Source organism: Lonchura striata, chromosome 25, assembly GCF_050655825.1.
Source record: "Lonchura striata isolate lonStrDom1 chromosome 25, ASM5065582v1, whole genome shotgun sequence".
In the NCBI taxonomy this organism is placed as follows: domain Eukaryota; kingdom Metazoa; phylum Chordata; class Aves; order Passeriformes; family Estrildidae; genus Lonchura; species Lonchura striata.
In genome coordinates this window covers 1083893-1098092 of record NC_140727.1, presented here as the reverse complement: position 1 = coordinate 1098092, position 14200 = coordinate 1083893, and the positions used below count along the sequence as shown (strand labels likewise).

The 14200-nt window shown below is 57.0% G+C and overlaps 3 protein-coding genes across 22 annotated transcripts in view; 1 reads left to right on the top strand and 2 right to left on the bottom strand.

Moving 5' to 3' along the window:
• Nucleotides 1–2854: 2854 nt before the first annotated feature.
• Nucleotides 2855–3882, bottom strand: CFAP141 (cilia and flagella associated protein 141). Its single transcript, XM_085560531.1, has 4 exons — nt 3628–3882; nt 3465–3505; nt 3196–3328; nt 2855–3030 (listed from the first exon to the last, which is right to left on the bottom strand). Exons 1-4 carry the CDS (start codon nt 3745–3747, stop codon nt 2929–2931), a joined length of 396 nt encoding a protein of 131 aa, XP_085416657.1. The 5' UTR covers nt 3748–3882; the 3' UTR covers nt 2855–2928.
• An 81-nt stretch (nt 3883–3963) lies between these two features.
• Nucleotides 3964–7176, bottom strand: LTAP1 (lipid transport auxiliary protein 1). 5 transcript variants are annotated; one of them, XM_085560526.1, is made up of 7 exons: nt 7049–7176; nt 6504–6605; nt 6121–6310; nt 5982–6035; nt 5556–5722; nt 5376–5434; nt 3964–5008 (listed from the first exon to the last, which is right to left on the bottom strand). In XM_085560526.1, the coding sequence occupies exons 1-7, from the start codon at nt 7115–7117 to the stop codon at nt 4810–4812; spliced, it is 840 nt and encodes a 279-aa protein (XP_085416652.1). In that variant the 5' UTR covers nt 7118–7176; the 3' UTR covers nt 3964–4809. The 5 variants fall into 5 exon arrangements, with proteins under 5 accessions (XP_085416652.1, XP_021387971.1, XP_085416653.1 ...); XM_021532296.4 differs by having other exon boundaries at nt 6202–6310; XM_085560527.1 differs by lacking the exon at nt 7049–7176 and adding an exon at nt 6813–7034 and having other exon boundaries at nt 6202–6310.
• Nucleotides 7177–7290: 114 nt separating this feature from the next.
• Nucleotides 7291–14200, top strand: part of UBAP2L (ubiquitin associated protein 2 like) — a 30281-nt gene continuing 23371 nt past the window's right edge. For 14 of the 16 annotated variants that reach the window (XM_021532222.3, XM_021532221.3, XM_085560470.1 and 11 more), the window contains exons 1-4: nt 7291–7325; nt 11175–11304; nt 11869–11946; nt 13016–13126. In XM_021532222.3, the coding sequence (XP_021387897.1) occupies nt 11215–11304; nt 11869–11946; nt 13016–13126 (279 nt within the window). In that variant the 5' untranslated portion in view covers nt 7291–7325; nt 11175–11214. Of the gene's footprint in view, nt 7326–7533; nt 7563–11174; nt 11305–11868; nt 11947–13015; nt 13127–14200 lie in introns of those variants that run through there. The other 2 variants (XM_085560466.1, XM_085560473.1) reach the window with 2 other exon arrangements.

Genomic DNA, 14200 nt, shown 5'->3' with positions numbered 1-14200 from the left:
CCCCCTCCCCCCGTGCAACAGGACACCCTGGTTGGTGCCCCGAGTGCTTCCTCAGGATGTTGAACTGGGTCCGTCCGTGCAGCACTGGCATGAAGTCCTCACCCTCCATTTGCCTTCCTGGGGGGGCTTAGGATGTTTTGGTGGCCCTGGGCTGACATTTACCCCTGCCCGGGGGTGGCATAGAAAAGGGCAAGATCATCCTGGCGCTATTTTGGGAGCTGGGGCTTGGCCGAGAGTGTTTGGCTCTGCAGGGAGCAGCAGGGGAAACTGCACCCAGCACTGGGGGCAGAGCCCCCCGAGAGCCTGCTGATCCCCAAGCCCAGCTCCGGCTGTGGTGGTGATGGTGCTGAGGTGGAGGATGTTGTTGGCAGCTGGAGGAGCAGATTCCCCAGGCACAGGGAGGAATTCTTAGGGCAAGTGGTGGCACTTCATCTGCAGCCAAGGGATTTGCAGCCTCCTTGTGTTGGCTCAGAGGTCCCACTGGCCCCATAAACCAGGTTAGGGTTTCCCATGGAAGAGATCCACTGCTCCCACCCAGGGACAGATGTTGAGGGCTAAAGGGGTCAGCACCCAGGGACCCGGGGGACAGAGAGCTGGGGCAGCTCCAGATACCCTGGGCAGGGCACTGGGGGAGACAGTGCCCACCAAGGGCCCTGAGAAATGTCTGCACCTCCATAAATAACCCCCCACCATGCCAGGGCGGTGGAGGCAGTGCTGGGCACAGGGCCACGGGCCTTTGTATTGTCATCACCCCTGGCATGAGCGGGGGGACAGGTGGTAAGCGTTGACCCCACTGCCATCCCAAACCTCCACCAACCCCCAGAACAGCTCTGGGCTCCCCCTCTCAATCCTGTGGAGATGGGCAGACAGGTTTTATTGCAGGAGTGAGGACTAGCAGAGGGTGCAGGACAGGGTGCAGAGGGTCCCCCTGCCTGAGACACAGCACAGGCAGCATCTGGCCAAGTCGGTGCTGGGCGTCCCTGGCGCTGTAAGAATATGTTTGATATTTAGTTGGTTTTCCAATAAAACAACCTAATATCAAACATATCAGACAGAGACAGGGGCAGATGGAGGTGGGAGGACCTGGAGCTCAGCTACCTGTAAGAGAAAAAGAAGACACTGAGAGCTAGGGTGGGAGTGGTATCCAGGTATAACCCCCGAGGCACTGCAGAGACAGCACCCAGCCTCACCTCAGTGACTGGAGCCTGCTGGGCAACTGTGCTGGTGCTGAGCTGCTCGGGATGCAGTGCTGGAGCAGGAGGCGTCCTGTGGCTGGGATGAAGCTGAAGCAGGGCAGTGCAGGCTTGGTCTCCTGGCATGGCATGTCAGGGCACACTGTGACATGCACCGGCACGGAGTAGTATGCCATGGCAGGCAGTGCTGGGGCCAAAGGGACCCCACATCCATCACCATCTTACCTGGGCTGGCTCAGGGGACTGTGTGCTCTGGCTTGGGGGTCGCCTGGCCGCCGTTTATAACCGCGCTCGGCTGCACCGAGCAGAGGGACGTGGCCAGCGGCAGCCCTGGCCCTGCACACGTGGCCTCGTTCCCATTAATTACCACCCATTGACGTCCCCCTGCCCCCTCCACGGACCCCCGCGCCCTTGCCGCCCAGCACCGCCGGTCGATGCGGTCGATGGCCCCACGCCTGCTCCTGCCCCTGGTGACACTCCCTGTCATTAGCAGGGCTGTCAATACCGGGGGCCAGCCCTGGCCCGTGGGCCCTGTGCCACCAAGGGGCTGCACATGACCCTGCCCAAGGACAAGCCCCACTGACACAGGGGAGTTGTGCCTTACATCCCCTTGCTTTGGGGGAGCTGCTGGAACTCAGAAGACTATCTCTTCCAAGGAGCAGCTGGAGGGGCTGCCCGGCACCCTGCTGCATCCATGTTGAAGATGTAGCCCCACCCATGCCAGGTGACAGAGGCAGGACCTCGACCCACACTGAGGGAGCTGCTGGGACCAGGGTAGTGGTGTCCAACGACAAGGGCACACAGGATATCATGGAGTGCTGGAAACACAGCCTTCCCAACCACAGCAGTGCTTTGCTGCAGTGGGACACATTAGCCTTGGGAATGGCACTGGGGGCTTTGTGGGGGCTCAAGCTTTGGGGGACCAATGGGACAGGACATGGGGCCACCAGAATCCTGAGTGCCATGGGAAAAACAGGGACACAGCCTCACCTTGGGGGTCAGGGGCTTCAGCCCCCTGAGGTGGCCACATGATGATGTGGCAGTGGGGACAGCAGGGACACACGTGGCAGCAGCAGTGCCAGAGCCAGGGGCGTGCGTGTGGCAGTGGGTGATGTGATGCAGCCCGACAGCCGAGCTAATGAAGGGCTGTGGCGGGGGGTGCCGGCCCAGCAGCCGCCAGCCCTGTCAATAAGCAGAGCCAGAGCAGGCACTGATGGGCCCTGGGGCTGGGAGACACCAAGGTCAGGCACAGGCAGAAGGGATGGGAGGTGGGGGACAGGGACCTCCCAGCCGGGGAGCAGACAGGGATCCTGGGGTGCCTGGATGGGACAGGGAGCACTGCACCCAGCCCAGCCACGTTCCTCTCCGTGCTGCTGCAGGACTGTGCCACATGGCTAGGAGCACTGTGGCACACGGCATGGCGCAGCAGGACCTGCGCTGGGACAGAGCCCCAGTGTGGAGCACCCAGCCTGGTGAGACATGCTGGCCGTGCTGCCATCTCCTGGCACAGCCATGGGCAAGAAGAAGTGTGTAGAATCCAGGGCACCCAGGGTTGCAGGCAACATGTCTGGATCCCAGCCACAGGAATTGTGCTGGGCTGTGTCTTCCCGCAACTGCTGCCCTGGGCTGTCCCATGCCTCACATGCAGCAGACACAGCCTGTCTTGCTCAACATGTTTTATTCTCAGTCAGGAGCTGGGTGATGCCAGGCCAGTGCCACACACTGGGCTGAGCACTCAGAGCCGCTCCACATAGAAGGCTTTCCCCTGCTGGCGCAGCTCCTGCTGGTGCTGTAGGTGCTCATCCAGGACGAGCTGGCACAGGGCATCTCGGCGGATCTGCCAGGTACAGGGGCTGTGCTGAACCCCCACATCCCCCTAGCTCATCAGAGCTGAGAGAAATTGTTCCCCAGGACGTAGTGGAGCAGGGCAAGGGGGGCACCCACCCCTGGCAGCAGAGGGCCTGGGGGACCCCAGCTGTACCCAACCCACGCCCAGCCTCACCGCTGCCTGCTCCCTGCCTCCAAGGTGCAGCTCCAGGTCTACACGCTTCTTGAGCTGTGACTCCATGATCCACTGCAGCACCCCAAGGGATGATGCCCAGCACTTTGGGTGCTCCCTGGCCCCCTGCCCACAGCTAGAGAGACACAAGGTGGGCAGGTCAGGGAAGCAGAGATGTTCCCCCCAGTCTGCCCTGTGCTAGGGCTCCTCATTGCCCACAGATTCCCAGCAGTACAGGGGATTCAGCTCCCAAGGTGCTCTGCCAGCTCTACCTCATCAGAAGCCTTGCCCCAGCACTCCCATTTGCCTGGACCTGCAAACAAAGAGCAACATTCACGTGGCACTGGGCTTAGCCTGCGCCAGGGCACACTGCAGCCCACTGTCTCCACCTGCTCCCAGGACAGCTTCCATCTTCCCAGCCCTGCCCCATCTGACCTCCTCCCGCTGCAGTGAGGAGCTCTGGCTGTTTGGTGCTGCCATGGCCAGTGCCAGTGACCCTGCAACGGCCCCTGCAAGGGCCAGGGTGCTAATGGAACACGCGGGCAGTAACGGCATCCTGGTTACAGTAACAGCCTCCCGGTTACTGTTATGGTTACCATCACTGGATGCCACCTACTGTCTGGGGCATCTCAGTCACGACAGCAGTAACGGCAGCATGCTGGCCACCATTAATGGCATCCCGGTTACTTCGTAGCAGCTTCAGGAGGGATGCAGCCTGGGATTGGGTAGGGACAGGGCCCTGCAGTCAGAGGCCACTGGCACGCATCCTACTTGAACTAAACTGTCATTTTATTAAACAGTAATTAAAAAGTGCCGAGGTCTGTACCCTCCACCCTGTGTTGCCCACGCCGCAGTGACGGGTGAGATGCCAGCGCTGCCCTCAGCCTGACAGAACGCAGGCTCAAGGTGGGGCCACGAGCTCTCAGCCCCAGCAGCTCGGCAGACGCTGGCACGCGAGGCGCTGGTGAGAGTGGGAGCAAACACCCCCTTGGCAGAACAGATGGGACATTTAACACTGCTTTGTCCACTTGAGACGTCCCCAAATGCCCACTTGCAGGAGAATGAGTAGAAACCTCAGCCCAAAGCAGTAGCTAAGAACAGGCACCAGACTGTTTCTACCCCATCCAGGTGCACAGGCAGGCTGGGCACAGAGGGCTGAGAGCAGGAACAATGACATCATGGGGAAAAGTGTTCACCCTTCAGAAAAAAACAGACAAGTGGCTCCAGTGCCCAAGACCACCACAGGACGGACAAACATCAGTTCCCGCCAGCTGCCGCAGGGAAGGATGGGTGGAGGGGAGCACTGGCTGGGATCCATGTCTTTATAAATAAGCTCAAGCTCATGAGTTTATTCACAGGGTCCAAGACATTGCAGGACTCAAAGCCTGGAGTTTGATAAGCCTGTGGCAGAGAAGGCTATGGGGCTGATCCCCATGGGCTCAGCAGCTCCAGAATGGGCTCCTGGTGAGAGCCAAACTCCAGCAGCTGGAAGGGAGCCCCCGCCGAGTGATGACTTCCACAGTGGGGTGAGGAGGAGATCTGAGTGCAGCTGGTTCCTCTCAGTGCTGCAGCCCAGACCAGCCCAGCATACCCCCACTGCACCAGGCCCCTGCACACTCACAGGGTGCTCTCCAGTGTGTTGTAGTTGTCCTTGAAACTCTTCAGCTCCAGGAAGTGTTTGGCACGTTTGCTCTTCTGGCTGGAAGGAAGGTAGGTGACCTGGATGGTGGTGGGGTTGGAGACTTCAGGGGACAGCGTGAGGTCTTTGACTGCTGACTGGTGCTGCCGCTGGCTGCTGCCACCCCGGGCCTTGGTGCTGTGGGCAGAGAAGAGGCACCATCACTGCTGCTGCTGCCCCAGAGGAGCTGCTCAGCCTGTGTGTCTGTCTGACATGAAGCAAACCTGCTTTCATGGTGACAGCACTCCCTGAGGTCTCGACATCTAAAGCTACTGGTTCTGTGCAATTCCCTGACTCAGAGTGGTCAGGGACAAGGAGGAATGTCGACTGTGACCATGGAACAAACCCAAAACTGCAGTAACAGATGGGCTGCAAGGAAGGAGTGAACCCCGAGGGGCAGCCCGTCTTAGATGACACCTGTGCCCTAAACCCATCTCTGTTCACACCTTCCCACAGGCTGCTGGGGCCCAGGAACCCACCATCGCATCTGGGCAGCAGCACTTACATGTTTGCCAGTTCATTCAGAGCTTCCTCATACTTTAGATATTCCGTTTTCCCAAAGACCTGGATACAAACAGAAAGGAGCATGGAACACCAACTGGAGTTCTGGTGTGGCCTCAGTCCCTGCAGCAGGGCAGTGCACAGGAACGCCCCGTGGGCACGGCAGTGCCCCACCAGCACTCACCCCAGTGCCATAGCGGGCGCTCTCGTAGCCATCCAGCAAGGTGTCAATCAAGGCTTTGCGGATGCCTTTGAAGGAGGTGCTGGAATTCCGCAGTTCCAGCAAGTAGGCACAGAAGTTCTTCCCTATTAAAGACTTTGGGTACCGACCCTCGGCTTGGAATGGGATTTCTGGAAAAAGGCACAACAGCTGAAGTGGAGGTAAAAAATGCTTGTGCTCATCCCTATGGCCAGGAACCACTGGCTGGATAAATTTCCATCCATGCCCACTGGCCCAGCACATGGAACGAGCCAACCCTCAGGCCACCAGTAGGAGAAGTGACTGCTACTCCCCAGTGAGCACCTGGAGCCTCCCCAGGGGGCTTTTGGCACACTCATTCAGGGTCTCTCTGCACCCTTCTGCTCCCACTCTTGCCCTGGGCTCCCTTACCTGATGTCCTGATTGCATCCAGCGCCTTCATCCTGTACAGGTAGTTATAGCAGCCTGGTAAAGGGAAAGCACAAACTGACATCTCTGCAAACCTTGGAGGGAAGGGAGGACAGGGAAAACGGGAGAAGAGACATCTCACATGACAGGACAGCAACAGGAGCAGTCAGAGGTGTGACCTGGCCCCAGGGAACAGTGCAGGACAGTACCTCTGGCACGGTACCTGGTGTCTCCAGCTGCAGGAGCCGGCCGTCGTCCTCTGCCAGCAGCTGTGGCTCATACTTGATGTCCTGCACCCTCGAGAGTCGAATGTCAATCTCTTCCTTTAAATCCTGTACAGCAGGAAGAAAACATTTGCAGACCGCTCACTTTGTTTGTGGGCTCAAAAGGATAGGAACAGGCCTAGATAAACCCTCCCCACTGCCTATCACCACTCAGAGGCAGCAGCTCTGGCACTGGGGCAGCTCCTGCATGTCCCTTCAGGCACAGGTGGGCCCGTGGGTGTAGAGAAGGGAGAATACCCACCTTGGGTGCGTGCTGTCCCACGGGCACGTGTGGGCCACGGCGGGACTTCATGGCAAAGCGCATGATCTGGCGTTTCACGAAGATGAACAGCAGCACGAAGACCTGTGGGGCACAGCGGGGAGGGGGTCAGACATGCACCGGGGGGAGGTCTCACAGCCAGCCTGTGACCAGCCCCCTGCCATCTCCCACCTGCCAGCCCCTCCGAGCCCTGCTTAGCCCACTGTGAGCCCCACGGACACTCAGGTCAGCCCCACACCCTCCCGATGTCTCCAGAGGCTGCCACTCCCGTCCTCTCCCCACCCCACTGACCCCAGGAGCCCACGGGCGCTCCAGCCCCATGAGGGCCCCGAGCCCGACTCCGAGGGGTTCCGCACAGCCAGTCCGGGACACGTCTCACGGGAGCCTTATCGACTCCTCGGGCCCGCGCCCACAGGAGTTTCACGGACGCGCCAGCATCAGCCTCGCGGGGGCTGCACGGCCTCGCACGATCCGGCTCGCAGGACACGCCCGGACACGCCAGCCCGCCCCGCCCCGCCGGCCCTCACCAGGCTGCCGTAAGCCATGACCAGCACCACGTTGACCCCCGAGAGCCAGTTGCTGCCGGCCCCCGCCATGCCCGGCCCGGCCCGGGGCCGCACAACATGGCGGCCACAAAGCCGCCCTGCGCGCCACCACGTGACCGGAGGAGCCCGGGCCACGTGACCCGTGCGGGCCCGCCGCAGCGGCCCCGCGCGCGTCACGTGCTCGGCGCGGGCGGCCCCGCCCCGCGCGGTCACGTGCCGGGGGCGGGGCCGGGGGAGTTGTCAGTGCGGGCGGACCCAGGTAAAGTTGCGGCGGCGGCGGCGGCGGCTCCGGTACCGCGCGGCCCCCGAACCCGCCCCCGCCGCCTCCCGCCGCCGCCCCCTGCCTGCCCAGCCTCGCCGCCTGCCGCCCTCCCGGCCCGGCTGCGCCCGGTGCCCCGGGGGCGGCTCTGAGCCGCGCCGCCGCCGCCGCTGGGCCCCGCGCGGCCTAGTGGGCCGGGCCGTAGCCGGGGGCTGGCGTAGCGCGCGGCCGCCGCAGGTGAGGCGGGCGGGCGGGCCGGGCGCGGGTGGGGGGGGTGAAATGGCGGCCGCGGCCATGAGGGCGGAAGCGGCCCTCACTCGCCCGCCTCTCCGTTGCGGGCCCGGCCTGGCGCCGCCGTGGGGGCTCCCGCCCGGCCCCGCCGGCGCCCTCCGGTTCGGTCCGGTTCATCGCCTCATTGTGTGCCGCGGACCGGGCCGCGGGGTCGGGCGGCTCCGACCTTTCCGCGCTCTCGGGGCCCGCCCGTCCCCGCCGCTGCCGGCGGTAACAATGGGAGCCGTGCTCCCGCCCTGCCGGGCTCCGTGCGGGCCGCCAGGCCCCGCTGCTGCCGCCGCTCCTCGGGGGCGCCCCGTGCGCCCTGGCAGCGGTGGTTCCGCAGCCCACGTGAAATCCCCGGGCAGCAGCGGTTCGGGGGTCCTGGAGGAGCCCCGGCCCGCGAGTGCCGCCCTGCTCCACGGCCCTTCAGCCCGGTCTGGGAGCTCTGGTTGCGCCCTCCGGCCCGGAAGTCTCCCGAGCAAAGCGCTGCCGGTCGATGCCAAGTCGGGGTCTCTGATGGCATATCCGGGAGCATCTCCCCAAAAGCTCATGCTTTGCATACATGGAATGATTCGGTTTTCGACCACCATATCTGCTCTGAGGAAAACCTCTTGTATCGATAACCCTCTTTTGGGTACTCATTCTGCCCCATGTTGCAGGAAAGGCTTTGATTTCTCTGGCCCTTTCCTTTTGGGCTTTGGAGCTTTTCTGCGCATGTTAATTAAGCTTTGTCAGAAGGGGATGAAAATACCACTTTACTGTATTAATACGTCAGGGAAACTGAAACTGGGATGTGCCAGGGTGTGCAGCAGCCAGCAGGTCTGGCACCGCCATGGGACCTACAGATCCTGGTTTTGAAACTGTAACTTACCTAACGTTTCTAATAAAATGAACAGTTTGTTACATTTTTGTATCCCCTTGTTTTCTGGAGACTCCACACTTTCCTTGTGTAGTTGAGGCTCTCCTCTTTAGGCCTGGTGGGAAGGCAGGCCTGAGAAGGAAAGGGGGTAACAGCAAATGTCTCATCTGATGCAGTGTCTTTAAGCAGAGGGTGTTGTAACCTGTAACTGAAATTTCTTTGTTTTCCCTGAGCCCCGTGCAGAGCTGTTGGCCTCAGCTGTGAGCCCTGCTTCATTTAATGCTAAGGCTCCAGTGTTAGTGGCCACCACTCGCTTTGCTGGAGCTGCTCTTTCATCTCTTGGTGCATGTGTGCAGGTTTGCTCTTTCAAGAGAAGAGGTGAAATGCTTTTGCTGAGAGCAGCTTTGATCTGGGCAGCTTGCGTGCAGGCATGGGGGTGACGGCGTTCTGCGGGTCACTGCTGATCCCGAGTTCCCCCAGTGAGGAATGAGTTCCTAGTAGCCAAGTCCTCTTTCCCCAAGGCTGCTCTGGGGTCTGCATGGGGACACCTCCTCACCTGCCAGCCTCAACAGAGTCAAGCTCTGGCTGAGGTTTTTGCCATAGATGTTTTTGTTATGGGTTTTTAGTGTGTTAAATGACAAATGCTTGTGTTGCTGGTGGCAGTGATGCAGCTGGGCAGGAGCATGGCAGCTGCTGAGCAATGCCTGGGCTGCACAAGGTTGGGGCTCAGTCTGCTGGACCTGCAGCCCAGGGAAGCTGCAGGTTTGGTTTCTGTGGATGTGTGGAATTTCTTCCCTCTGGGCCTGTGGTTCTGCTGCCAGGTTGGTTTAATACAACAAATGGTGCATGAAACTTAAAACTGGAAGAAAGCAAAAATAAATATACACCAGGGAATGGAGCCTGCACAGAGGGGATGGCTGAGGATAGAAGCCTTTTCCTTCTCTGCCTTGGCAGAAGTAGAGGCTTGGTGCTCTTCCCCCGTACCTCTGGGGCTCCTGGTAGCTTGGATTATTTCCTGATAAGGGACCTTGGCACTGTATAGCTGTAGAACTGTGGTGTTAAGTTGCTATGAGGCATGGGGGGCTGTGAAGGGGGGAATTTGGAGGTTTTGTGGGGAGCTGCAGGAGCAATTGCACAGGAACTTGCCTACAGAGAAAGGCCAGGCACTGGGGGGAGCAGGTGTGGGGGGCGTAGAGGCAATGTTATGGCCTCCCTGCTCTCAGGAGGGATTTCTCACCCAGTCGAGTACTTGCAAACTTCAACAGGTGATCCCCCAGCTTTTCCTGCACTATTTGCTAATGCTGCTTCTGAGCTCCCTCCTTGGCACACCGTGTTTTCACCTGTGCTGCCCTGCTCATGGACAGCAGTGTTTCAGATCAGATCCTGCACTTGTCTTACCAGGTCCCTGCTTCTACACTCTGCCCGTGGTTCCTTCCCATGCCCCTCGTGTCTGCCTGGGGCACAGCAGCAGGTCCTGCTGCTTTGGGGGAAGGTTTTACAGTCTTAGTAATGAAATACAAAAATGTGAGTTCTGTGATTATTGAAATTTCAGGGGCTCAGAAGCTGTGAGTCCTGACAAGTGCTGTGGGATGTCTCTCGTGTCCTTTTTGCCTAAAAGGTGCTAGAGAGGGTAAAACTTCAGTGCTAATCCCTTTCCAGCATCCCCTGCCCTGAAACCCAGTGTGAGGTTGGAAAACTCTGCTTGCTTTGGACACTCAAACTTTTCTTGGGATTTTTTGCCTCAAGCAGTGTTGTCCAACAGTGTTACTGCATGTTATTCCTTGCAGACATCTTACGTTTTTAGTATGTTTGTGATCAAGAATACTAGGAAAAACATTATTTTTCCAGGTCAAGGGAATAATTTAAATAAGCAAAAATAGGCACTTCTGCAAGGGCAGGTTTGCCTTAAAAACAAAAATTCCACAGACCTGTAGCATCACTTATTGCTGGAGCATTTTTTTTTCCCCTGCCATGCTTTAAAGGCAAAAAAGGAGAAGGGGAAGTAGCTGATGTGTCTGAGGCTCTGAGATGCTCTGTCCTTCAAGTGATGTTTTTTTGAAGCTTTTTTCAAGTCTTCCTGCTCCATTTGATGGCCACAGCCTCAGCTTGGGTGCTTGGCAGATCTCTGCCTACTCACACGTGTTCCAACAAGAAATTGTTAAACTCTTTGCCTCAAGTCCACAGAATGGCTTCAAACTGAAGGAGGGTCAGTCTAGATTCCCTGAGAAAGGTTTTTTACAGTGAGGTTGGTGAGGCTCTGGCACAGCTTGCCCAGAGAAGCTGTGGCTGCCCCACCTCTGGAAGTGTTCAAGGCCAGGGTGAACAGGGCTTGGAACAACCTGGGCTGTTGGAAGGTGTCCCTGCCCATGGCAGGGCGATGGAACTGGATGAGCTTCAAGATCCCTTCCAACCCAAAGCAGTCTGTGAGTCTGATTTTCCTTTGGCTCCTGGTGCCTGATTGCTCCCACCTGGATGCAGGTGATATTCCATCTGGAACACTCTGCCATGGTATCCAGGTAGAAACCTCAAGAAGTACAAGTGGGCATTTTGTGTTGGGAGCACGAGGTTATGGCAGCCTGGCCCACTGTGGTTTTGGGGTGGGTGGGGATCTACAGCAGCCATTCTGGCTGTCTTACCCTTCTGTTTGCTCAGTGTTGGTGCTGCCTTCTGTTTTTGGTATCTAACAGTCCGTTCTCTCTTCTCCCCTGCCCCACCAGAGTTCGACCTTGTAAATACTGTTATTTGTATATACTGTAAATGATGACATCGGTGGGCACTACCCGAGCCCGGGGGAGCTGGGAGCAGACACAGACACAGAGCCAGACGCAGCACAAGCAGCGGCCGCAGGTAAGGGCAGTGGCCATGGCGACCGGGTGGTGTCTAGGTGGAGACCTGGCTGGTGCAGTGCTAACGGCTGGGCTGGCCAAACGAGCTCCCCATGTGTCACAAGGTGCTGCTGCCAGACTCAGGTTAATTGGGCAGCTGCTGACACTGGGGTTTGCATGTCTCTCCAAGTGGGAACTGCTGCTGAGATTTGGTTTTATTTCCATTTGTTCATTTCTCACATACTTTAGTGAATGTAACTGGCTGAGAAGGCACTTGCCGTGGGTCTTGGTGGTCTGGTGGTGGTAAGGTCTGCCCCAAAACAGATGTGGTTTGAGTGGCTGCTGCTTATCTGGTGCCATGAGGCCATTCAACAGTATATCCCTTTCTTCCAGACTCCTTGCTCCTTTTTCAACTCCCTTTCTCCCTGGAGTTTTCCTTCTCTGACCCTTGTTTGTGCCTTCTCTTTGCCGTAGTGATTCCTTTCCAGGGTTTCCAGAGAGCTTGGGGTAGCAGAATGGCCTTTGGAGGATGGTTTGGAAATGCATCACTCTGACAATGTGCTCTGTCTCTCCCTGATTTCTTTAGGCTACTGCAGAACAGATTCGACTTGCACAGATGATTTCGGACCACAACGATGCTGACTTTGAGGAGAAGGTGAAACAAGTGAGTGTGGAAAACAATGGTGAACTCTGACAGGAAGGCAAGATCAGTATTGGGAGTACTGTGAATGCTGGGAGGGTGGGAGGGACACACCTGGCTGCTCCCTGAATTTCCTTGGACTGGCTTCATACAGTTGTATCATGGCATGGTTTGGGTCAATAGGGACAATAAAGGGTCTTCAGTTCCACCCCTGTGCTATGGTGATATCTTCCACTATCTATCCCAAGTTGTTCCAACAGTGCCAGGGCCTCACCAGGAAGAATTTCTTCTCAATACCCTGTATAACTCTGCCCTCTGGCAGTGGAAAGCCATTTCCCTGTCCTGTCACTCCAGGCTCTTGTCCAAAATCCCTTTCTAGCTCTCTTGGAGCCTCTTTAGGCCCTGGAAGGGGCTCTGAAGTCTCCCTGGAGCCTTTACTTCTCTAAGCTGAACACCCCCAGCTCTCCCAACCTGTCTCCAGAGCAGAGGGGCTGCAGCCCCTGGATCATCTCCGTGACCTCCTCTGGACTCACTCCAGCAGCTCCTCGTCCTCCCTGTGCTGGGGACCCAGAGCTGGAGGCAGCTCTGCAGGGGAGGGTCTCAGCAGAGCAGAGGGGCAGAATCCCCTGATGTGGATGAGCCTAGGACAGCATTGGCTTCCTGGACTCCCAGTATACATGGCCAGGTCATGTTAACTCAAACCCCCAAGTCCTTCTCCTCAGGGTTGCTCTCCATCCGCTCTCCCCCAGCCTGTCTTTGTGTTTGGCATTGCCTTGATGCGGGTGCAGCAACTTCAGTCCTGTTGAATTTTTAGTTTGTTTCTGCAGGTAACAGTGTTATTCTGAGAAAAGGAGATTGTAGTGAAAGGAGGGTCATGGTGAAACAATGGTAACTCAAAAAACCCCAGCCTCAGTCACTTCTTGTTGAGGAACACAACATTAAGCTGAGAAGACTGGGGAGATTCCCTAGGCCTTCAGATTTTGTTGAAAGGTTTGGTTTGGGATTCAACTCACTTGCCTCCTGAGAGACCCATAGAGATTTTGGTGCCATCTTGGTTTGGAACATGCTGACCATGGTGTTGTCTTCTCTACAGCTGATCGACATCACAGGCAAGAACCAGGATGAGTGTGTGATTGCTCTGCATGACTGCAATGGGGATGTCAACAGAGCCATCAACGTGCTGCTGGAGGGCAATCCGGACACGGTAGGATTAGGTCCTGTAAATCTGGTGGGGCCTAGTTCAGTCTAACTGCCTATTTGCAGGTGAGGCATCCAGTAAGGTCAAGATAAGGAGAGCCACTATGACTGAGTAGTTCCACAGGAGCATGCACAGTGTGACTGTGACCTGGCTGCTGAATGCTGCTCCCAATGGGCTTGCACAGACTGTGAGCATAGCCCTAGGTTTGAAGAAATAGAGGAGAAAATGCCAGAAGTAATTTCCTTCCTATTACTTTTGAATCTAAGCAGTTCAGCAGTAGTATGCTGGCATCTGTATGTGCTTTGACACCAGTGAGTATGAAGGAACTTGCCTTTACCCATCAGGGCTGAGTAACCTGCATTCAAAGGCAGGTGTGTGTCAGCTGGGGTTCCTTTCTGTCAGAGCAACATGGTTTTTGTATCTCTGACCCTAAAGATTCATTTCTCAGTGATGCATTGACTGGTTTCTGTACTACTGCCTGTGCTATAGTTTTGAGGGCCTTTTTTCTGTTTTTTGTTGTGGAGTTGGGCTTGGCTGCTGTTTCTCATGCAGGTGCTTGTCTCAGGCAAGCTGAGGTCAGCCCCAAGAACAAGAGTGCTTGCTTAGGAGGAACCTTCCACCTGCATGCAGGGTGTCATTCCTTTTGTGACAAAGACAGCAGAGATACAACCCCAAGAAAAAGCCTAGGAATGTGAGATCCGTCCTCCCAAACCACTGCTGATATCACGTATCCTCCTGGCACCCTGGTTTGGTTGAGAGTCTAAATACCATTTTAGAATATTATGCTTTAGGTAATTTTTTTGCCTGTGATGGGCCCTGGGGGTTTGTGGATGAGCTGGACACGTCAGACTATATTTTGTGTATTGCATCTGCTCCCCAGTGTCTGGTTCTCTGCTTGCTTTGGCTTCAGGCAAGTTCTGTACAGCACATGTAGGTGTTCCTCCTTGTCTTTAGAAAGCCCTTTTCATTGACAGTTGAATAAAGTAGCTTTTGGAAATCCTTATAGAAAAGGGAGTGATAGGGATGTGCATTACTGAGGTACAGCTTTGCCACAGCTGTATTCTCCTCCACATCTTTTGT

Bases quoted from the DNA above. Each gene is read 5' to 3' on its own strand.
- CFAP141 (XM_085560531.1), bottom strand. From the start codon at position 3,747: ATGCCGTTACTGCCCGCGTGTTCCATTAGCACCCTGGCCCTTGCAGGG. The intron at 3,329-3,464 runs GTAGAGCTGGCA...GTGTCTCTCTAG, and splicing joins GGGGCAAGGCTTCTGATGAG to CTGTGGGCAGGGGGCCAGGG. The intron at 3,031-3,195 runs GTGAGGCTGGGC...TGTACCTGGCAG, and splicing joins GAGGCAGGGAGCAGGCAGCG to ATCCGCCGAGATGCCCTGTG.
- LTAP1 (XM_085560524.1), bottom strand. From the start codon at position 6,842: ATGGGGCTGGAGCGCCCGTGGGCTCCTGGGGTCAGTGGGGTGGGGAGA. The intron at 6,036-6,120 runs GTGAGATGTCTC...TCCCTTTACCAG, and splicing joins TCCTGTTGCTGTCCTGTCAT to GCTGCTATAACTACCTGTAC. The intron at 5,435-5,555 runs GTGAGTGCTGGT...GTTTGTATCCAG, and splicing joins GCGCCCGCTATGGCACTGGG to GTCTTTGGGAAAACGGAATA.